Here is a 24991-nt window from a genome sequence, read left to right as displayed (position 1 = left end):
CCGTGCCCTTTATCTTTTGAATTGTTTGCATATATATCCTGGGTGTGAATTTCCAACCTCAACTATAGCAGTACAACTGGGTTATAATTGATATGATGGACAGCAAAATAACGTTTGCAGAGGTAATTTTAATGTTATAATGGGTGACGGAATAAAAATGATGAGTGCAATGTAACGTCATATATACTATTTGTAAAGGTAAACTATCAATATATTTTTTATCCATTTAAAGGCCACGGGCCCAAAAAACATAATACGACAATCGATTCATCCAAGTATCAAACTGATTTAACTAACATTCTTGATGAAGGGACTTATGCACATAATTTCATCGGGTTGAATGTAAACTTTGAAACCTGTACATTAGTAGTGTTACAATTTGAAGACGTTTTATGTGCAAACGATTCCAATGATTAGGGTAGTATTTAGGATTAATGTATTTCACTCTTAGGTCAGTCATCTTTCTGAGGCAAGAGAGTTAACTGACTTTAAAAGTCCAGTTTCCACCCTTGCCGAACTAGGCTGGAATAACTGGGCTCGATCGTAGCGCCACCAGTGGCTAATACCAATTATGTCCCTTCTAAGCCTCTCCTAAGGACCAATCAGATTCCACCTCTCGTATCACTTGCGTTTGCTTCACACAAAATGGTTGCGATCTGATCGATAATCAATATCTATATTGTGATAAAACGGGTCTTACATCGCGATATGCATCAAATCACGTGAGCACCTTGATTAAAAACATGAGAAGATTTTGAAAATATCTGCTGACAACGAGTTGGTGGTGCACATGCTTTGCAAATCCTGCAATCGACCGAAATCTGCACGACAGTTTACGAACCGGATTTCAATTTCGGTGCACGATTTTGATTGGACTTTGCATAGACTCGTTAGTCCGGCCAAAATGTAACTCCATGATACCAGCCTAGATCGGCAAGGGTGGTAACTGGACTTTTATAGTCAGTTAACTCTCTTGTCTCGGGAAGATGATTTGATCCGGAGAAGGCGACTATGCTTGTCGTATAAGAGGACACTAACGGGATCAGGTGGTCAGGCTTGCTGACTTGGTTGATGCATGAGCTCGATCCTCATGATACCAATCACGAGATTGTCTGGTTCAGACCCGATTATTTACAGACCGCCGTCACATAGCTGGAATATTGCTGAGTGCGGCGTTTAACAACAAACATACAAACAAACTTCATAGTCCCATATTTGGTCGACGCAGGTCATGTGTGTGTGTGTCTGTGTGTGTGTGTGTGTGTGTGTCTGTGTGTGTGTGTGTGTGTGTCTGTGTGTGTGTGTGTGTGTGTGTGTGTGTGTGTGTGTGTGTGTGTGTGTGTGTGTGTAATACTGAATTTAAGAAACGAGAGTCGGACTTTTTATTTCCCGAGCTAGGAATTGCGAATTAATTTCCCCTAGTAAATTCATTTCCGATCCTTGGACAGTTCACCCGTAATTTCGAGTTACTATTTATTCTGTATATCACTCATAGTTTTTTTTCCCAGGAGAATGAAGAAAATTATGTACTCCCCGATATCACGTTGTGAGACATCAGCGACGTCACATAAAGAGGTGCAGGCTAAAACGTCACCCAAGCTTTACGTCATCGATTTCATATGCTACATAAATCTGAATTCTTGGATAGGCATTTAGAAGTTGGAAGAACATGAATACATGACACTGTATATTTTTTATAGCTAAGATCTCTTTTTATTCTTTGTCTTGACGATGGTATATTTGTACTCATTAAAATAATTATTTTTGCAAAATCGAAAATTTCAAATATTGACTTTCAGCAGAGATAATCTATTATACGGTCTCTGCTGTGAGAACACGAACTATGAAAATATTTAGTGGGTGACAATACCAATAGTTGTCTTTTCCTTCTTCCAGGTGGCAGGATTCCAGTCACGTGGTCTTTCTTTGCACGCCATATTGCTTCTGGTGAGCACGTGTGATAGAAACAGGGATGGCAATATTTAAATAGAATCTGTTATTGAGTACATGTCCATCACATTTAGCAGCTTTCTTTTTCCATTGTTTTATTTAGTGTCTAGATATGATATAAAGGGAGTCTTTCGAATATCATGTTCCGAATTACATGGTGTGGTTCCCCGATGACGGGATCGGGTGGTCAGGCTCGCTGACTTGGTTGATGCATGTCATCTATCCCAATATTGCGTGGATCGATGCTCATGATATTAATCTCTGGACTGTCTGGTCCATCCTCGATTATTTACAGACCGCCGTCATATAGCTGGAATATTGCTGAGTGCGGCGTTAAACAACCAACCAACAACACCGATATATTGCACAACCTCACGACATAATCATCACAGTCCTACAGTTTGATAATTGCCCCGCTTAGCAATCTTTGCTCTCTCGCCTCTTGATTTTCCAAAGAGGCAGACGAAATCAGGTCGGCATTTTTTGTTGTTTGATATTCCAACTGAAAAAACCCAGACGCACACACGTCACCACACCACTCCCCAGAATATCCAGGTTTTACATGATGCACTATCATATTCGTTGTAGTATTTTGTACGAAATTTCTTGAAAGAAATGTTAAAGTCCTGTAGTTAAGATTTTTATCAAATCTTACACTACACTATCATAACTTCACAGGACCCTCATATTTCTGTGGAACAAAAAAAGGTTGATCTCGCCAGCAGTAAACTCAAGGAATGCATACAGTAGTGATTACATCCTTCATTTAGTGCTGGCCTTGTCGGGGGAGGGGGAAAATTAGGAATAATGGGAGCATATCATCTACTATAGCTTTTAAACACAAATGAAATATCAATTGTTGCATCTCTTCCAGTTCTGTCTTTAAACTGAAGATTCAATCCCTGATCCACAAAGATGGTCAAGGAAGACAGATCTACCTGGAAGTCGAACTACTTCCTTAAGATTGTCGTAAGTAGCCACATCTGACATTGCTGGACGACACCAATACCACTGACAATGATAATGCATTTTAAGAAAACCAGTACATCTACCTAGTGAGTAAATTTAAGCATTTACATTCTATGTACAACAGTATAATCAATAAGGGCCATCTATGGTGACTATGAACAAATATTATCAATAAAATGTGTTATTCTTCAGCAACTTCTGGATGAATTTCCCAAATGTTTCATAGTGGGTGCGGACAATGTCGGCTCCAAGCAGATGCAGAAGATCCGACAGGCCCTACGAGGGAGAGGAGGTAAGAAATGCATGAATTAAAAATCAGGAAACACAAATTGGAGTTGGCCATCCACTTAAAAGTTTGAAGGCAAACAGATCAAGACCAATACCCTCATGCAATGATGATCCAGCGAGTTGCGAGTGTCACATAGCCAAACGATAGAGCCAGAAATGGCTGAACCCACTGTCGTTTTTGTGACACAGAGAGCAATATCTTGCCATTTTGGCTGTCTGAGCATGAATGGGGAGTATGATTGAGTCAACACTTTATGCCACAAGGTATCCCACATGGCCAATATGGAGCAATTACTTCACCTATTTTGATTGGTCTATATTGACCACCCAATCTTATTATAACTGCTTGTGCATATTGTTCATAACACAAGGCTGCTTGTCACAAAGATAATTTCAATTAAGTATGATACAGAAGGCCACAATGGGATAAATATCTCGATTCTACAGAACAAATACTATTAACTGAAATAGTCGTGTATTTCAGATGCTTGAAAGAATGGCAGTATACTTTATTAACTGTTCAAATCAAAGTAATGGGGAAACGAAAAATGATGCAAAACAGCACATTTGTAGTCTGCATTTACGCATTTATGGTAATTCTTTTAAGTAATATGGATTTTCTATCGTATCATGATATAGGTCTGTATGTATTGTGGGCGGTCGGGTAGCCTAGTGGTTAAAGCGTTCGCTCGTCACGCCGAAGACCAGGGTTCGATTCCCAACATGGGTACAATGTGTGAAGCCCCTTCCTGGTGTCCCCCACTGTGATATTGCTGGAATATTGCTAAAAGCGGCGTAAAACCATACTCACTCGCTGTATGTATTGTATCACGGTGCATAATTGTTGGTGTATCGTTTGACACTTTGTGGGGTTTTCAGGTTGTCAGTCATCAATTATTTGTGTGACTTGATTGCATATCTTTGTACCCTTAGCATGGGGGGGGGGAGCATTTCTCGAATCAATCACTGGTTTGTCTGGACCCTCCTTGGATATAACAGGCCGCTGTTGTTTACCTGGAATATTGCTGAGTTTGGTACTGAAAAACAAACAAAACATCTGTTACAAGTTGATTCCACAGTTAAAGTGCAAAAAACATTTGCACAATACCAGCATCAACAAGTCACTTTTGACATTGCATAAGTCTTTATTAGGTCATGCCTAACGTAGCTGATGATTCAAAGTAGCAAATGTAACATGTTTTCTGGATCAACATGACTAATTATGAATGAATGACTTGTTCCCTGAGTCTTTTGAAAGCAATAAAGTAGATGTAAGCTAGTGTCAGTATTTCTGTAATTCAGATTTATTTTTGTCATTGTGGAATGGAGATAAACATTAGTGTTTTCAATGTAGAGCTATGTTTCTCGTATATTTGGCCAAGCTGAATTTAACATACACTATTCAATGTTTGCTTGTCTCCCAAATCATTCATTGCCCTGCCACAATCTGGTTTCAGTTGTACTGATGGGGAAGAACACCATGATGAGAAAGGCCATTAGGGGCCATCTGGAGAACAACCCAGCCCTAGAGAAGTAAGTTTGTCTCATATTTGTTCTGATCATTAGGGGGCGGTAGGTATCCTAGTGCTTAAAGCGTTCGCTCATCATGCTGAAGACCCGGGTTCGATTCATGACATGGGTACAATGTGTGAAGCCCATTTCTGGTGTTCCCCGCCGTGATGTTGCTGGAATATTGCTATAAGCGGCATAAAACCGTACCCACTCACTCTGATCATTAGTCTGTCAGACCCATACCAATGCATGGATTTTTAAAATTAACACTGGACTGCCTCTGTGGTCTAGTGGTAGAGCGTCAGCATGGAGAGCAGGAGGTCCAGGGCCGTGTCATATCAAAAGACATTAAGAGATGGTACTTGTTGTTACCCTGCCTGGCGCTCGGCATTATGGCAATAAAACAGGTCGGTAAACTGTCTGAGTGGGGTATTCATGTTACACTGTGGCATGGTATCTCCGTGAGCTAACACTATAAAATCAACATTTGTAAGGGAGCAGCCACACACGTGAATGCATGTCGCGATATAAGTGCAGTAATCTTGAATGGGCCGTTAAACCCCATTTCACTGTGCCTATTTTCATACTGAAACTAGTGCAGAAAGAGGTAATCAACTTAAAGGCTTTAGGCATGGACTGCATCATATTCATATTGGTCAACATCTACAATCTGCATTGCTTTCCTCAAACATTATATCAGCTTAATAATTACTGTTAAATGAAATACTTTTAAAAGCAGCATTTTGTTGCAGAAACCCTCGCCAACTTAGTCATGAAATTGTGTTGGACATAAGTATGGTAATGAAGTAGATTGAAAATTAGTAATATGTGAAGGGGGAGGAATTCTCAGTACTGGTGTATGCATTTACATGTATAGGTTGTGATCAGGTGAACACTAGCAAGATGTTTTAACCCAAGCCATGTTCACTGAACTGCAATGATGATCCAGCAAGCGTTGCGAGCGTCACATAGCCAAACGATAGAGCCAGAAATGGCTGAACCCACTGTTGTTTTTGTGACACGGAGAGCAACATCTTGCCATTTTGGCTGTCTGAGCAAATTGTAACCTCATGCTGATAGAACATGGATGATCATGGCGAGGAGTCAGTAATGACAGGTTTTTAGAATGTATATGAAGCCAGTGTAGCATGCCGCGGGAGAATGGTGCTGACTGACGTTCATGTTGCAGGTTGCTGCCACACATCCGAGGCAATGTGGGATTTGTATTCAGCAAGGAAGATCTCACTGACATCCGAACTGTCATCATGGAGAATAAAGTGAAGGCCCCTGCCCGTGTGGGAGCTGTTGCCCCCCTGGATGTGACGGTCCCTGCCCAGCACACCGTCCTCGGACCCGAGAAGACCTCTTTCTTCCAGGCCCTTCAGATTCCTACCAAAATCACCAAAGGCACCATTGAAATTCTGGTACATGAACGCTTTGTATCTCATTGAAAAAGTCTTTTTTGTCCTTTCTTGCTAGAAACATTTGCTCATCATGTCAAAGGCCTGGGTTCAACTCTCCACATGCTATAAATATGTGAAGCCCATTTCTAGTGTCCCCCATCTGTGATATTGCTGGAATGTTGCTGTAAATTGTGTAAAACACTTCTCCCTCACTAATGTTTATTCTGGGGACACAGATGGCTCTGTTGTCTAAGGTGCCGCATATCGCTGTGCAGAGTTTCATCCCTTGGGCACGCCAGAAACCTATGATTGTGGGTTCGAATCCCGGTTCGCCCCAATTATGTTTCTAGGTTTGTCAGCACCATACCCATGCTCGTGGGTTTCACCGAAGTGGTAAATGTCTGAGACCTGCATCTCTTCGGGCTTTCCTCCTGACACACCATGATAGAACTTACTGTTAAAAGCAGCGTTAAAACTTACTCACTCACTCACCCAGTTACCCCTAATTAGTGTCTCGGTTTGTTGGCACCATACCTGTTGTCATGGGTTTCACCAAATCGGTAAACATCCAAGACTTGCATCCCTTCAGGCTTTCCTCCCACATCATAACTGGAATACTGTTCAAAACAGAGTTAAACCCAAGTCACTCATTCAGTGCCAGTGACATCCATGAGTACATTGTGTACATAGCCTGGCAGTGATACAGACATGCAATGGCAATGTTTTGGCAATGGATATTGTTTTCAAGGAACCATCTAAGATATTGAAAACTGGTAACAGGAGGCCTCTGCTGCCATGACATGAGCCTCTTGAACAGTGCATTATTGTATTGGTATAAAAAGATTCATATCGCAATACGCACCATCTTGGAAACAGCACTTCTAGCATGGGCTATTGCTAAATCAGCATAAAACCATAGTCGTTCCTTTCTTACTGTGAAGAAATCTAAATTATAATCATTTTTCCTAGTGGACAATGATCCAGGATTTTCTCTTTTCTACTGACCAAGTTATGTTCTTGATGAGCCTATTGTACTCAGGGTTAGAAACTAACAGCTTTTACCACTAGTCCTTATAATGATAACATATAGCAAAACCCTTAAAATGGGCCAATTTCTACTAGTCCTTAGGATACCTTTACTATTGGGCAGTTTGGTAAGGACTACAGGACTAAAGAACTCACGGAAATGGAAAAAAAACTGTTTTTTCGACCTCAGATCTTAAATAAATCCAGTTAATATACAAAATATGTAAATATTCAAACAACTAAATTAGTACTATTTGGGCCGTGGCACAAATACAGCGTATCAAATGTTTTTATGCCTTTTTACACGTAAAAGTGTGTGAAAATGTGAATAAAACAGACTATTGTGAAACAGGGCATAACCAGGTGTAAGTAGATCAAGGTGAACTATGACACCTTGATGACAGGTGAGAACAGGTGCATAATGCCTATAGTCTGTTTCTGCTATGTCAATTTGGACTTAGTTTAATTTTTGAATGTTGAAAGTGCCAACAAATTACCTCCTGTAAGGTACATTTTGTATTGTTCACGGAGATCAAACTAGCAAATCCAGACTAGTACTTTTCGAGTTGTTTTGTTATTTCGTATTTACAGCTACGTAACACTTTGTGTCGATTTTTAAATTGAGAAAAACAGGTTTTTTTCATTTCCATGAGTACTTTAGTGCCAATTTCTAACGCTGGTACTCCATTCACCTTGGTCTTGATCATCTTTCCTAGAATGCTGTGAATCTGATAAAGACTGGAGATAGAGTTGGACAGTCCGAGTCAACTCTCCTCAACATGTTGGGAATCTCCCCATTCTCATATGGGTTGATCATTGAACAGGGTAAGTATAATGAAAGAAAATCTTGTTCCATTAGTCGAGGCAAGGTTAGCACAGTGGTTAACGAAGACTGGTACAACGTTGATACAAATGTTACAATGTATGAAGCCCCCTCCGTCCTCGTGTGTGTGCACCCTTGAAGATCCGGGGGAGTATAGGTCTTCACAAACCCGTGCTTGCCATAAAAGGTGACTGCTTGTTGTAGAGGCGACTAATGGGATTGGATGGTCAGGCTCGCTGACTTGGTTGATGCATGTCATCGTATCCCAATTGCAGGTATTGATGATCATGTCTTTACTGACCACTGTCCTATAGCTGGAATATTGCCTAGTGCGGCGTTTTAAACAACGAACAAACCTCTGTGTGTGAGAATTATTTCTTAGATAAAGGTGTGTGATATTAACAGTGACATTTACATGCACTTCATGCCTTATGTAACAATTTCAGTCTATGACTCCGGCACCATCTTCTCCCCCATGATCCTGGACATCACCGACGAAGACCTTCGGTTCAAGTTCATGCAGGTAATGACATCTACTTCCTTCGTATGGTTTATCAGGAGTGATGTTGGCCATTCAGTGTCTCTACACTTAGTTTGTAACAAGCTTGTCATGAGTCTCGGGGAATACTAGAAGTTCACTTGCTAGTTAGGTTGGAATAGCTTCAGTGTAAATCAACATGAAGCTCTCCCTTAGTACCGTAATTTAGCTAGATAAGGCAATATGATTTCATTGAGTTATCAGCTTAGACCTGTCAGAAATGGTGTTTGAATGATGCATTATACTTTCGTTCTACTGAGAACCCTGACGAGATTTATTTATACTGACAAACACCCAAGCATTGAAACTGTCTAAGTTGGTGCAGTGAAGGGCTTAATAAGGATTCTGTATACAACTTCTGCTACTTTTGTTCTCAACATTGACAGTGTGTCGCTGATGGGTTTTTTTATACTTTTTAATTTTTGTTGCATTTTGTATATGTGTTTCTAGTATGTACACAAGTTAACAATACAAGTTGATTTTGTCATGTATATCACTGGACAAAGTGGATCAGTTGAACAATAAATTAGGGAAGACAAGAATTTGTAAAATAATATCCAGTCTTGATCATAAAATTGCTGCACCTTTTTGTAATGATGTAATATTGGTACAATTCCTGCTGTAGGAACTGAAAGGTTGGAATTCGTTGTGATTCTATATTTGAATGTTAGTTGTTCGAAGAATATCAGGATCACATTTAAGGGGTCGTTTCTTTGTATCAGAGAAAAATGTGTTTGGCATGTGGTATTTTAACTGTTTTTGTTAAAAATCCAATTCTCCAGTTCCTGCCAGATTGTAGTTGCCCTGCTACAATCAGAAAATATATGAGAAGCTGTTGCTGCTTCACTTGAACAATAGCTGCAAATAGCTTCAGAATAAATCAACATGAAGCTTTAGTACTGCAATTGTAGTTGAGATAGATAGGCAATATAATTTCATTATGTTGATGCAGCTTAGACCTGTCAGAAATGGTGTTTGAATGATGCATTATACTTTCGTTCTACTGAGAACCCTGAGGAGATTCTGTTTATACTGACAAACACCCAAGGATTTAAATTCTCACTTTGTGTAGTGGAGGGCTTAACAGGGCTTAATTTAGCAGTGCAATGTAATAGTTTTATCTACATGCACAAAATGCATGTCCAAATCTTTTGAATTTGTGTCTAACCTTTCATGCCCACACATCAAAGATCTTACAACACATTCAATACATGTAACAAACTGTAGACCCGTGAGTGAGTATGGTTTTATGCCGCTTTTAGCGCCTTCACACATTGTACCCATGACGGGAATCGAACCCGGGTCTTTGGCTAGACGTGCAAACACTTTAACCACTAGGCTACCGGAGCGCACCGTAGACCCGTGAAGATCCAGGGTAGAACAGGTTTTCAGCAACCCATGCTTGCCGTAAAAGGAGGCGACTAAGGGGCTAAGGTGGGCAGGCTCGCCTTCTTCGTTGATACATGTCATTGTATCCCAATTGCATGGATCGATGCTCATGATGTCAATGGATTGACTCGATTATTTACAGACTGCCATCATATAGCTGGAATATTGCTTAGTGCGGCGTTAAACAACTAACCACAAGGTTTATTTACCATACTACATCAATAATCACCTGTTTTATGTGTAATTTGTCATGCCTTATGGGGCTTGACGTCAGCTCTGATACTTAAACATTATGTACATGTCAGGGTGCAACCTGATTTTGTCTGGTCAACATGCACTTGGCGCAAGTTAAATCAAGATCCGTAAATCGAGTCCTACTTAAGAAGAATGGTGTATACAACTTCAACATTTGTTCCCAGATTGTGCGCAACATCGCCAGCGTGTCTCTGATGATTGGCTACCCAACAGCTGCATCCGCCCCTCACTCCATTGTCAACGGATTCAAGAGGCTTCTGGCCATTGCTGTCGAGACTGACTACACCTTCCCCGAGGCTGAGCAGGTAATGGCTCCATCCATAATGCTTGTGGTACTGTGATTTGTAGAGAGCTTGCTGAAGGTGAGGGCAAATGACTTTGTACTTTGGGACTGTGGAAGTACAGACAGCCAGTAATAAAGATGGGTGAAAGAGTTGCCTGAAGTGAGGGCTGTATGGTTACGAAATGTTAATAATTGTGTGTCAGCGTCCTGTATCCGGACAGTGGATTGCCATCAACCACTTGGTTTGTCCAGCCTCAACTGTTCATACCAGAGACTGAGTGAGGTATGGCTAAGATATTGAGGACTCTGGCTTAAACAAACTCATAAATATTTGGCCAATATTTTGTTTTGTTTCTATAGAAACATTCATGCCTTGGAAACTTTCTATGACATTGTCTGGACATCCACATATGAATTGTCAGTTACCACGTATGCATAAGAAGCCATATTTTAAAAAAACAACATTTTAAGCTTGAATTTATTGCTGTTTGCTTGCAGACAAAGGAATACCTGAAGGATCCATCCAAGTTTGCCTCCGCTGTAGCTGCCCCAGCTGCTTCCGCAGGGGCCGAGAAAGTAGAGGCAAAGAAGGAGGAATCTGAGTCGGAAGATGAAGACATGGGCTTTGGTCTCTTTGACTAAGGGAGATAACTCCAGCAGGACTCCCATCCATCTCAGCCATCTGATGTCTTCAGTGCCGGCTTCAAGCCATATGGCCTGAAGATAATAATAAACTTGGGACTGACAATGTTGTATTTGTTTTATTTTTCATATTATCTCAAAGGATTCAAATTTATATTAGCAATGATAGAATTGTTTGGGCACCAATGGGGGAGGTGTAATGTGTGTTTGTGTGTCCAGCATCGTTCTGGTTTAAGGTCTTTTGGGGAATTGCTGTGGACCTGATTGGTGCAGGACTGAATTGTACATCATTCTTATAACATTAACGAGTGTCTTATGATAGAACGTCGCTATATAAGTGCAATAATATTGGAGGCGACGTTAAACCCAATTTCACCTCACCTCACCTCACCTCACCTCACCTCACCTCTTATGATGGACAAGAGAGCCTGTATACCATCTTCCAGAGTGTATGTGAACTGTGTAATGTAAGACACCACTACCTTCACACACAGGTCACCAGGACACACCGCTATCTTCTCATACGGGTCAGCACCAGGTTTTCACTAATCTTTCTGTCCCTTCCTTTGAAGTAACCATTTTTTATCCCCCCCCTCTCTCTCTCTCTCTCTCTCTCCCCCCCCCCCCCCCCCCCCCCGACATATACTACTCAAAAGAAGTTAAGGATCACCTGATTCTTTCATATTACTATAGTTAATCTCTCATGCCTTAACAGATTAACTTCACCAATATGAAAGAATCGGATGATCCTTAACTTCTTTTGAGTAGTATATAATGACTGGATGTAGCCATCAGTATGTCTGTCCGTCTGTCTGTAATCATTGTTTGTCTGGAGCATATTTTCTAAACCGTACAACCTAGCTTCGCAAAACTTGGTACACTTACCAATCAGGCTCAGTAGTAGTGCCTTTTGCTATTAAGAGATTTTAGAATTTTTTATTTTTGTCTTTTTTTCTGGAAATATGATGAACTTAGGACCTATCAAGCAGGTTATGTAGTGGTGCCTTTGCTATTAACAGAATTTTTGTTGTTGATTTTTTCAAATTAAATTGAAAATTGATGAACTTAGAGTAATGTCCTCGTCTGGAGCATATCTTCTAAACCATGCGACAGAGATTCACCAAACTTTATGCATATCAATCATGTTCACTAGCAGTTTGTTATTTATAGATTTTCATCTTTTTAATTTGTAGCCCCTGAAATATAATGAAAGGTGTACTATTTACCGATATCATATACTATATATGATGTGAGCTACATAACCTAGTACATTCTCTTTGTGTCATGAGGCTACTACAGAGCTATTCATATGCGAATCTGCGAAGTTATTGTTATTACAATTTCATGAGATCATCAGAAAGTGAGCTACATGAACCAATATTTAATAACCTTCATTATATTTCTGGTTTTGGCATCAAGGAAAAAGATTTCCTTGCCAATCTAAATACATTTGAAGGTACACAAAGTTTACCGACATGCCACGTCGGGGGGATATGTCAACTTCGGATTACTCTTGTTTAAGACTATTTGTCATCCTCCGTTATCTACACTATATCTTAATTGTATGACACTAGAATGGACATATGGTACTCTGGATAATGGACAAAAGATTATGGTACGCTTTTCAGAAAACGACAAAGTAAAAAGGCTCGGGATTTCATGTTAGAAGGTAGAAAGTAGGCATGTTAAGGAAAGTAGTTCGTATTTATAATACGCATTGGAGGAGATGACCTAGTGTAATTCCAGTCATACACGATTTGAGACAATGATTGTATCCCCTGAGTACAAAAGTACTGGACGTCTAACTGCAACGATGACCCTTGTTCGAGTGATGGACAGAATCATTGTGCTACTTGCTATCGTATCCCGACATGGTGATTCGGGGCCAGGTTCGATCTAGCACAGGTCGCAGTAACATTGTTTATGGTCACTGGTACATTTTCGTATACTCTTGGACGTACATTCGGGATTGCAATCTTACTTTTGTGAAGCTATGAAGTACTTGTTATACATGGAAATTTACCCGAATACATTCTCCAGGTTATGCTGTACGTGGTATTGGTATCTTTTCTTTTTATCATACGGGGCGTTGGAATAGCCTAGTGGTTACAACGTTCGCCCGGGTTCGATTCCCCACATGAGTACAATGTGTGAAGCTTATTTATGGTGTCCCCCTACTTGATATTGCTAAAAGCGGCGTAAAACCATACTCACTCATTCACCCACCCACCTGAAAGGCATCAAATTGCTGTCCCATTGCCCAGCGTGTCCCAGGTCTTCCCCGACGTTATTTTGCTGCAATACTGTTTAAAGCGTCGTAAAATCAGTCCTCACATGCTCTCAGATCCGCGATCTTTCCGACTTCTTAAGAGGTTATATTAGGTGAAATGGGGTTTAACGTCAAGGTCGCTTTTAAGCATGCGTGCACACTGAGTTTTATCGCAGTTAAACACAAATGCTGCATTGATACAGCTGAAACACTATAAATATCCCTGAGTATCAAGTGGTTCAAAGCTTCAAGGGCGGACTGTGGGCATATCTATAATATTCTCACAAAATATCTAAGCGACTGTGTGGAGTATTGGGGAAATGGTTAGGTGTTTGCCTTATTGGAGACTCCATTTTACAGTTTCGGGCAGTTTTCCCTAGTTCATGATATCAATAAATGAATTATAAAATAATTAAGAACTTGTTTTTCTTAAAGTGATTCCTTAGACATAATGTCTGTCTTGGGAAATAAAGACAAAATATTCCCCAAAGGGTCAAATAGACTCGGCGGTAAGAAAATTAAATACATGTACTCTTCTCAAAATAAATTTTCAGCAAATCTCAAATGCCGTTCGAACATTAAGGAAATATTGTAATCAAAGTGATGAAGGTCTCACTTCTGTGGTACCGATGTAAACGTTTACATGCGGGTTTTATAAAAAAACTGAAACTTGATATTCGAACGCTCCTTTATCAAAATAGAATACGGAAACGACATTAGTCTGCGACAAAATATGAAATATTCAGAGTGGTGATGAGGTACAAAATAGTGTTGCCATGAATAGCTATTTAGAAACATAACAAACATTGTTGCCGTGTGCAAAACGAGGTTTCAGTGCCCTGTTGTCTCCATTGATCGCCTTTGTATCAATGCAAGGTAGTCACCGCTAACTGTGTACAGGAAAGGTTCTATTAGGTCTTAATTGCTTTCATGGGGCCTGTGACACATAGCCACTGTAGAGATACGTGCGTCATAACTCATGCACTAAATGGGTGCTGTGCTGTAGGGTCTGTTGTCAATACAGGGGAGATATACACATGTGATCAGTGCCCTGTGTTCAATGCATACACCGCCTCCGGGTCAAGTTATAACTGTTATATGAAAGCTCACTCATACACACTCACAACACACAATTTGAGTGTGTCTGCGTGGGGTACCCATGTTAAACTGCGGCATGGTATCTCGGTGAGTTAGCGGTATAAAAACGGCAATAGTCTAGAGTGTGTGTGTGTGTGTGTTGGGGGGGGGGGCTTTTCGTCCCCGCAGAAGGGCAGAAAATATGTCTAATTTCACAATAACTGTCACCATGGGAACAAAACACATCGGTTTATAACACCAGATAAATAAAATCATTACTGGCCGGTACTTGCGTTAATTTGTATTTCTATAAAGGAACACCATGAAGCTGTCGTTCTCTACGGTGGCCCATAAGGGACATGGAGCCTGATTCTCACTATTTTGATGTTGCACTTACTTTTATCGTAACCTTTTGCAAATTAACACAATTTATCATACATATATCATCAAGCAACCAAAACACAACACTAAACATTTTGTCATAGTCATATATTTATCAAACTCGTACATACTACACAAGACAATTGTTGGTCAGTAAACACAAGGTTATTGTGACAATCACATATGTGTCACGTTTTACAGGTTGCTAAATGTTTGGCAGAAAGAAGCCATTTGACTTAAAAAGTTAGAAATTACAAAATTAACCTCAGAGACTAGAGAAGAAATACACTAATACATTCTTACCAGATCGGCAAAACTGATTCCTTCGTGGCGTAGCCGTTCTATTATGTCTAGGATAGCGATCGTCTCCATGGTCTCCTCTAATATAAACCAGAATACAATGTTAACATACAAGAGTTTGTTTCTCTAAAAGATTTCACATAAAGAGCAAATGTTTTGTGTGAATGTGTAGGTTAAATGCTTTGTATTCATTACCTATTTACACAACTCTCTGCCAAAGTCGATGCATCCCAAATCACGATTTTCTGAGATTTGTTGCAGCCCCCTTCGCTCGTTCATACCCAAACATCCGTCCGGATTCATATAGAACCTGAAATTGATATTTATTTCACTTGAAAATCTTTTCGGAAACGTTAAATACGTCACAATTGCAAATAGAGATTTGTGATTACAGCAAGGAATGGGATTTCACCTCGCAATTAACAAATAATGCATGTGTTGCAGTAGAAATGACGATTAAGATGGATGTATATGTCGTCTGCTACACGCACTAATTACCTTGTGTGGTCATCATGTGGTTTTATCACCGACATATTAGTCAATGTAAGGATTGAATAGGAAACAAACGTATGCTTATAACCACACACACCGTTAGATAATATTCAGTGTAGCCAGTTTTCTCCCAGAATGGATGTGGTTCACAGGCAATGGACAGCTTTGAATGCAAGACATTTCTCTTAATGGAACACATGTTCTCGCACCTATTATAAGTGTGCTTCTTATTATTATATGCATTACCATATACACCAGAACACATGCGTTCTGTGAGAGACCTGCCCAGGTATGAAGGTGTTCTTGACCTGCTCAGCCGTGTTGGTGTTCTAGACCTGCTCAGCCGTGTTGGTGATCTAGACCTGCCCAGGTATTATGGTGTTCTAGACCCGCTCAGCCGTGTTGGTGATCTAGACCTGCCCAGCTGTGTTGAGGCTCTTGGTGTGCTCCGCTGTGTTCATGTTCCAGACCTGCTCAGCCGTGTTGGTGTTCTAGACCTGTTGCGTTGTGCTGGTGTTCTAGACCTGCCCAGCTGTTTCGGTGTTCTTGGCCTGCTGAGCTGTGTTTATGTTCCAGACTTGCTCAGCTGTGTTGATGTTTTAGACCTGCTCAGTCGTGTTGGTGTTCTAGACCTGCTCAGCCGTGTTGGTGTTCTAGACCTGCTCAGCTGTGTTGATGTTTTAGACCTGATCAGCTGTGTTGATGTTTTAGACCTGCTCAGCTGTATTGGTGTTCTAGACCTGCTCAGCTGTGTTGGTGTTCTGGACCTGCTCTGCCGTGTTGGTGTTCTAGACCTGCTCAGCTGTATTGGTGTTCTAGACCTGTTGCGTTGTGCTGGTGTTCCAGACCTGCCCAGCTGTTTCGGTGTTCTTGGCCTGCTGAGCTGTGTTTATGTTCCAGACTTGCTCAGCTGTGTTGATGTTTTAGACCTGCTCAGTCGTGTTGGTGTTCTAGACCTGCTCAGCCGTGTTGGTGTTCTAGACCTGCTCAGCTGTGTTGATGTTTTAGACCTGTTGCGTTGTGCTGGTGTTCCAGACCTGCCCAGCTGTTTCGGTGTTCTTGGCCTGCTGAGCTGTGTTTATGTTCAAGACTTGCTCAGCTGTGTTGATGTTTTAGACCTGCTCAGTCGTGTTGGTGTTCTAGACCTGCTCTGCCGTGTTGGTGTTCTAGGCCTGCTCAGCTATGTTGGTGTTCTTGGCCTGCTCAGTTGTATTGGTGTTCTAGACCGGCTCAGCTGTGTTGGTGTTCTAGACCTGCTCAACAGTGCTGGTGTTCTAGACCTGGTTCGCTGAGTTGGTGTTCTAGACCTGCTCAGCTGTATTGGTGTTCCAGACCTGCTCAGCCGTGTTGGTGTTCTGGACCTGCTCAGCCGTGTTGGTGTTCTAGACCTGCTCAGCCGTGTTGGTGTTCTGGACCTTCTCAGCCGTATTGTTGTTCTGGGCCTGCTCAAATGTGCTGTTTTTCTAGACCTGGTTCGCTGTGTTGGTGTTCCAGACCTGCTCAGCCGTTGGTGTTCTATACCTGGTTCGCTGAGTTTGTGTTCTAGACCTAGTTCGGTGTGTTTGTGTTCTAGACCTGCTAAGCTGTATTGGTGTTCCAGACCTGCTCAGCAATGTTGGTGTTCTAGACCTGCTCAGTTGTGTTGGTGTTTCAGACCGGCTCAGCCGTGTTGGTGTCCAAGGCTTGCTCAGCTGTGCTGGTTTTCTAGACCTGGTTCGGTGTGTTGGTGTTCTAGATCTGCTCAGTCGTGTTGGTGTTCTAGACCTGCTAAGCCGTGTTGGTGTTCTTGACCTGCTAAGCCGTGTTGGTGTTCTTGACCTGCTCAGCCGTGTTGGTGTTCTAGACCTGCTCAGCCGTGTTGATGTGCTAGACCTGCCCAGCCGTGTTGGTATTCTAGACCTGCTCAGCTGTATTGGTGTTCTAGACCTGCCCAGCTGTGTTGGTGTTCTAGACCTGCTCAGTTGTGTTGGTGTTTCAGACCGGCTCAGCCGTGTTGGTGTCCAAGGCTTGCTCAGCTGTGCTGGTTTTCTAGACCTGATTCGGTGTGTTGGTGTTCTAGCCTGCTCAGCTGTGTTGGTGTTCTAGACCTGCTCAGTTGTGTTGGTGTTTCAGACCGGCTCAGCCGTGTTGGTGTCCAAGGCTTGCTCAGCTGTGCTGGTTTTCTAGACCTGGTTCGGTGTGTTGGTGTTCTAGATCTGCTCAGTCGTGTTGGTGTTCTAGACCTGCTAAGCCGTGTTGGTGTTCTAGACCTGCTCAGCCGTGTTGGTGTTCTAGACCTGCTCAGCCGTGTTGATGTGCTAGACCTGCCCATCCGTGTTGGTGTTCTAGACCTGCTCAGCTGTATTGGTGTTCTTGACCTGCTCAGCTGTGTTGGTGTTCTTGACCTGCTCAGCCGTGTTGGTATTTTAGACCTGCTCAGCTGTATTGGTGTTCTTGACCTGCTCAGCTGTGTTGGTGTTCTTGACCTGCTCAGCCGTGTTGGTATTTTAGACCTGCTCAGCTGTATTGGTGTTCTAGACCTGCTCAGCTGTATTGGTGTTCTAGACCTGCCCAGCTGTGTTGGTGTTCTTGACATGCCCAGCTGTGTTGGTGTTCCAGGCCTGCCCAGCTGTATTGGTGTTCTAGACCTGCTCAGCCGTGTTGGTGTTCTAGACCTGCTCAGCTATGTTGGTGTTCTAGACCTGCTCAGCCGTGTTGGTGTTCTAGACCTACCCAGCTATGTTTGTGTTCTAGACCTGCTCAGCTACGTTGGTGTTCTAGACCTGCTCAGCTGTGTTGGTGTTCTAGACCTGGTTCGCTGTGCTGGTGTTCTAAACCTGGTTCGCTGTACTGGTGTTCTAGACGTACCAAGCTGTATTGGTGTTCTAGACCTGGTTCGCTGTGTTGGTGTTCTAAACCTGGTTCGCTGTGTTGGTGTTCTAGACCTGGTTCGCTGTGTTGGTGTTCTAGACATGGTTCGCAGTGTTGGCTTTCTAGACATGGTTCGCCGTGTTGGTGTTCAAGACCTGATTTGCTGTGTTGGTGCTCTAGACCTTCTCAGTCGTATTTTTGTTCTAGACCGGCTCAGCTGAATTGGTGTTCCAGACCTGCTCAGCCGTGTTGGTGTTCTAGACCTGCTTAGCTGTGCTGATGTTCTAGACCTGGTTCGCTGTACTGGTGTTCTAGATTTGCCGAGCTGTGCTGGTGTTCTAGACCTGGTTCGGTGTGTTGGGGTTCTAGACCTGGTTTGCTGTGTTGGTGTTCTAGACCTTGTTCGCAGTGTTGGTGTTCTAAACCTGGTTCGCTGTAGTGGTGTTCTAGATCTGCCGAGCTGTGCTGGTGTTCTAGACCTGGTTCAGTGTGTTGGTGGTCTAGACCTTATTCGCTGTGCTGGTGTTCTAGACCTGGTTCGCTGTGCTGGTGTTCTAGACCTGGTTCGTTGTGTTGGTGTTCTGGACCTGATTCGCTGTACTGGTGTTCATACCTGGTTCGTTGTGTTGGTGTTCTAGACCTGGTTCGTTGTGTTGGTGTTCTGGACCTGGTTCGTTGTGTTGGTGTTCTGGACCTGATTCGCTGTACTGGTGTTCATACCTGGTTCGCTGTGTTGGTGTTCTAGACCTGGTTCGCTGTGTTGGTGTTCTAGACCTGGTTCGCTGTGTTGGTGTTCTAGACCTGGTTCGTTGTGTTGGTGTTCTAGACCTGGTTCGTTGTGTTGGTGTTCTAGACCTGGTTCGTTGTGTTGGTGTTCTGGACCTGGTTCGCTGTACTGGTGTTCTAGACCTGGTTCGTTGTGTTGGTGTTCTAGACCTGGTTCGTTGTGTTGGTGTTCTAGACCTGGTTCGCTGTGCTGGTGTTCTAGACCTGGTTCGCTGTGCTGGTGTTCTAGACCTGGTTCGCTGTGCTGGTGTTCTAGACCTGGTTCGTTGTGTTGGTGTTCTAGACCTGGTTCGTTGTGTTGGTGTTCTAGACCTGGTTCGTTGTGTTGGTGTTCTAGACCTGGTTCGTTGTGTTGGTGTTCTGGACCTGGTTCGTTGTGTTGGTGTTCTAGACCTGGTTCGCTGTGCTGGTGTTCTAGACCTGGTTCGTTGTGTTTGTGTTCTAGACCTGGTTCGCTGTGCTGGTGTTCTGGACCTGGTTCGTTGTGTTGGTGTTCTGGACCTGGTTCGTTGTGTTGGTGTTCTAGACCTGGTTCGCTGTGCTGGTGTTCTGGACCTGGTTCGTTGTGTTGGTGTTCTAGACCTGGTTCGTTGTGTTGGTGTTCTAGACCTGGTTCGCTGTGCTGGTGTTCTAGACCTGGTTCGTTGTGTTGGTGTTCTAGACCTGGTTCGTTGTGTTGGTGTTCTGGACCTGGTTCGCTGTGCTGGTGTTCTAGACCTGGTTCGCTGTGCTGGTGGTCTAGACCTGGTTCGCTGTGTTGGTGTTCTAGACCTGGTTCGCTGTGCTGGTGTTCTAGACCTGGTTCGTTGTGTTGGTGTTCTAGACCTGGTTCGCTGTGCTGGTGTTCTAGACCTGGTTCGCTGTACTGGTGTTCTAGACCTGGTTCGCTGTACTGGTGTTCTAGACCTGGTTCGTTGTGTTGGTGTTCTAGACCTGGTTCGCTGTGCTGGTGTTCTAGACCTGGTTCGCTGTACTGGTGTTCTAGACCTGGTTCGTTGTGTTGGTGTTCTAGACCTGGTTCGCTGTACTGGTGTTCTAGACCTGGTTCGCTGTACTGGTGTTCTAGACCTGGTTCGCTGTGCTGGTGTTCTAGACCTGGTTCGCTGTACTGGTGTTCTAGACCTGGTTCGCTGTACTGGTGTTCTAGACCTGGTTCGTTGTGTTGGTGTTCTGGACCTGATTCGCTGTACTGGTGTTCATACCTGGTTCGTTGTGTTGGTGTTCTAGACCTGGTTCGTTGTGTTGGTGTTCTAGACCTGGTTCGTTGTGTTGGTGTTCTGGACCTGGTTCGTTGTGTTGGTGTTCTAGACCTGGTTCGCTGTACTGGTGTTCTAGACCTGGTTCGTTGTGTTGGTGTTCTAGACCTGGTTCGCTGTGCTGGTGTTCTAGACCTGGTTCGTTGTGTTGGTGTTCTGGACCTGATTCGCTGTACTGGTGTTCATACCTGGTTCGTTGTGTTGGTGTTCTAGACCTGGTTCGTTGTGTTGGTGTTCTAGACCTGGTTCGTTGTGTTGGTGTTCTAGACCTGATTCGCTGTACTGGTGTTCATACCTGGTTCGTTGTGTTGGTGTTCTAGACCTGGTTCGTTGTGTTGGTGTTCTAGACCTGGTTCGTTGTGTTGGTGTTCTAGACCTGGTTCGCTGTGCTGGTGTTCTAGACCTGGTTCGCTGTACTGGTGTTCTAGACCTGGTTCGTTGTGTTGGTGTTCTAGATTTGTTTGAATTTTAGGTTTATTCATGTTAATGATCGTGGGTTCGAATCTCAGGTTCGCCTGAGTAAGATTCTTGGTTGGTCAACACTATGTCAGTGCCTGGAGGCTTCACCAGAGGTGTAACAGTGGGAGACCTGCATTACACACCGCGACATGACAGAAATTCTGATCTAAACTCAACTCACTCAGTGACGGTGCAGAAAGTTATCTATATTTTATTTCTAGCATATACATCTAATGCTGTCAGATTACACGTGAATTACGTGTCAGAAGGATTTAGTATTTACGCTTTGGTGGTTAAAATAAGAAATGTATGTATCTAAAGTAGGGATGTACCGATTGAGGATCCGGGGTAAAATAAACAGTTTTTGTCTACAGCAAACCCTGCTTGCCGTAAAAGGCGACTATGCTTGTCGTAAGAGGCATCCAACGGGATCGGGTTGTCAGGCTCGCTGACTTGGTTGATGCATGTCATCGTATCACATTTGCGAGGATCGGTGCTCATGGTGTCAATCACTGGATTGACTGGTACAAACGATTGATTAAATTGCATTGCTACTGTCAATGGTCCGACAAGAAGTAACTTTAGTAGCTAACGTTCATGCATATAACAACAATACGTCATAAAATGAAACAAATACTGTTGGCCATATACTGCGTCCTGGTTTCTGTGTAGCAAATTTTGTTGATAAACTAGATATGTTTCAACTGCATCCGCCAATCTCATTAAAATCAGATCTAAGCTCTTGCTGCCGCTAAACAAAGATCTTTGTTGAGCGATAGCGAGAACTAAGATCTGATTTTAATGAGATTGCTACATCTGCATAATAGTTATGTTTGTTTTCATTGAAACTCTAAACCTTTATAAACATATATCAACAATGTATCTTTGGGGGCGGTCCCTTAACACCGTCACAAGCTTTTGTGTGTTTTGTTTGTTGTTTAACACCACACTCAGCAATATTCCAGCTATATGACGGCGGTCTGTAAATAATTGAGTCTGGTCCAGACAATCCAGTAATTGACACTGAGCACTGGTCTACGCAAATGATATACGATGGCATGCATCAACCAAGTCAGCGAGCCTGACCACCCGATCCCGTTAGTCGCCTTGTACGGCAAGCATGGGTTGCTGAAGACCTATTCTCACCCGGATTCCCACGGGTCCGTTCACAAGTCCGCACAAAGCGATCATAGCGCTAAGATGATCGTAACTCCCATACTTTAACATAGGCTTACAATAGTTGTAGCGCTAAGAACGCTTTGTGCAAGTGGGCCCAGGACTTGGCTGACCTATGCTGTTTTGTCACGCTGTCCAATTTGGACATCAATGTAGTGGGAAGATGCGCGTGCTTCCCAAACTATCGAATATGGCATCAGATCGTCCAGTAGTGCAGTAGAATCGCAATAGTGTGTCCAGCTAACCCAGAACTACTAACAATCGTGAAAATGACGCCGATAGTCGGACCTCATCTGGTTACACTGTTCTAAAGTTTAGCTGTATATTATACATCCCCGCTCTTCGGCCTCCCGCCTATCATGACGTGACAGAGATGGTTGCGGCTTGTGGGCGTGTTATACTGCCTCAATTATGCATACTCACGGCATGGACGGAGTAGCATTATCGGAGAGTCGGGTACCCCACCACCACCCCACCATCACAGACCGTTATCTCGGTGGCGATCTGTTTCATACCAACACTGAGAGGGGAGAGAAAGGAAGTGTTTCCATGCCTCACTATCCACACATGCAGGGTAAAGCACTAACATGCCTAATCGTAACTATGGACACTGACAAACTACACATTTAAAGGGAGTCTAAGTTCGGCCTAATTGGCAGTCCCAGCTGCCAATATAATCCTCTCAAGTCACTTAAAACACTACTTTGTTTGCCTGATAGATCAATTTCTATTATGTCTGTATGTGGGTTTTTTTAAATTGTAGTTTCATGTGTATATGTGAGTTTGGTATAATGTTTATATCATGGTGAAAAAATAAGGTCTCCCGCGATTCTGAAATGGCGGCCTTTACATTCTAACTGTTATATAATGTACATGTGAATGTGAACGGTTACACTGAAATATACAAATCCTGTATCACCTCATGGCAAAGCCCCCCCATCCCCCCCCCCCCCCCCCCCCCCAACCCTAACCACCCCCACCCACCCAACCCTAACCACCCCTTCATCCCACCCCCACCCCCGACCACCACCACCACCCAAAAAAAAGAAGAAGAAAAATAAGAAGAAGAAAAAGAACAAACAAAAAACACACACACTTCAGACCGTTGCTATACCTGAAATCCTCATTAAGTTGGGAAAGGTGAACTAATTCATTTGGGCCTAATCAACATTGTTAAACATATATGGATTTTTTTCGAGTGAAACAGTTCTGCGACAAGCCCACCATATTTCCCGAGTACTGTAGACGAGTGATCAGGCCGCACAACCACGCTACACTCAAATCTATTATTCACAACTACTCCTGTTCTCCTGACGTCGGCTTCGTGCACGACCCACAAGGGACGACGCTACCTGAGGAGACATGCGTCAATGGAAGGATACACAACCATAAGCTTTCACTGACACGCTTCACCTGTCAATAAATAATCGATGGATGTGTTAGTTTATGTCAAGTATACGCTCGCGTGACAGACGACATTATATTTACATGATTTAGAACAGGCACACCGAAAGTGACGTCAATCTGTTTGCTGGCAACTGTGTTCTTATACGGACTGCATGTACGTCGTTGAAAATATTTACTTTTCCAAATCACTATATTCTTATACTGTCGTTTCCAATAAGACAGTCAATTCTTGATCTAATTACCAAAGGCCCGTTCCACAAAATGATCAGCGCTAAGGCGATCGTACCGATTGAGGATCCGGGGAAAATAGGTCTTCAGCAAACCATGCTTGCCGTAAAAGGCGACTGTGCTTGTCGTAATAGGCGACTAACGGGATCGGGTGGTCAGGCATGAAGCATGTCATCGTATCGCAATTGCGTGGATCGATGCTCATGATGTCAATCACTGGATTGCCTGGTCCAGACTCGATTATTTACAGACCGCCGTCACATAGCTGGAATATTGCTGAGTGCGACGTTAAACAACAAACAACAACAACATGTTTATACCTCCCCTGTGTTGACAACAGACCCTACAGCACCGCACCCATTTAGTGCATGAGTTATGACGCACGTATCTCTACAGTGGCTATGTGTCACAGGCCCCATGAAAGCAATTAAGACCTATTGCTGGGTGCGGCGTTAAACAACAAACAAACAAACAAATATAATAATACCAGCAGCTGCAACGGGGGAGTGTCGGACCAGTGGGAGATGAATGTGTTGCAAAACAAGGCATGTGGCTTCTTTCTTGGAGTGAAGAAGAACAAAATATCGCAACAAGAGGAGAAATGGACTGGCTGTCAGTTCTTACGGAACAGAGACCGGACATGCCTAATTACTGGAGCAGACTACAAGATCTCCACCAGCAGCCACGCACTTCCGTTATACACAGGTAATCGAAGAGGCATGCAAAGTCTAGGAACAGAAGAGAGGACAAGCGTAAAACTAAGCTGGACCACCTTCTAAACACCATTCAGTCTGTATCACCCCATAATACAACTATGATTGCAGTGCAGAAACTGCCTAGACATACAGAAAGAAGAAAACTCGGGGAAAACCGTACACACAAAATAGAAACAAACTCCGCTCATATGGGATGTTTCTACAATGTTTCACTGTTATGTTGTCTAATATGTAAAAGAAAATTATCAAATAATATATTTTTAAATAGTTTAATGTATAATTGTGTCTTTAAGACCATTTATGGCCGGGTATTACATACTTGATTAATTAACAAGATGTAATCTTATAACAAGATGTATGTAATATATGACACTGTAATAAAACTGTGTCTTCTTCTCATAATAATTCTGTTGTTGCCAACTGCATAGAGGTAGTCAGTTCTTGTGGTCACCACCAAAGGTGTAAATGTAGACGAAACTCGTTCGGAAATACAAACAGAGAACATGAGACTTGGTC

At 42.9% G+C, this 24991-nt stretch overlaps 2 protein-coding genes across 2 annotated transcripts; both read left to right on the top strand.

Annotated features, from left to right (window-relative positions):
- Nucleotides 1-1890: 1890 nt before the first annotated feature.
- Nucleotides 1891-11184, top strand: LOC124114602 (60S acidic ribosomal protein P0-like). Its single transcript, XM_046475265.2, has 9 exons — nucleotides 1891-1947; nucleotides 2825-2919; nucleotides 3112-3211; nucleotides 4665-4740; nucleotides 5909-6143; nucleotides 7865-7973; nucleotides 8418-8494; nucleotides 10318-10458; nucleotides 10935-11184. Exons 2-9 carry the CDS (start codon nucleotides 2866-2868, stop codon nucleotides 11076-11078), a joined length of 936 nt encoding a protein of 311 aa, XP_046331221.1. The 5' UTR covers nucleotides 1891-1947; nucleotides 2825-2865; the 3' UTR covers nucleotides 11079-11184.
- Nucleotides 11185-15860: 4676 nt separating this feature from the next.
- Nucleotides 15861-18330, top strand: LOC125384473. The gene is made up of 5 exons (XM_048403871.1): nucleotides 15861-16806; nucleotides 16930-17103; nucleotides 17252-17485; nucleotides 17710-18263; nucleotides 18304-18330. The coding sequence occupies exons 1-5, from the start codon at nucleotides 15861-15863 to the stop codon at nucleotides 18328-18330; spliced, it is 1935 nt and encodes a 644-aa protein (XP_048259828.1).
- The last annotated feature ends 6661 nt before the right edge of the window (nucleotides 18331-24991 follow it).

The sequence above is a fragment of the Haliotis rufescens genome, unplaced genomic scaffold (genome assembly GCF_023055435.1).
Source record: "Haliotis rufescens isolate VD_foot unplaced genomic scaffold, xgHalRufe1.0.p SCAF_1, whole genome shotgun sequence".
NCBI lineage: Eukaryota > Metazoa > Mollusca > Gastropoda > Lepetellida > Haliotidae > Haliotis > Haliotis rufescens.
Note: the sequence above shows the minus strand (reverse complement) of the source record. Positions and strands in the feature narration are given on the sequence as shown.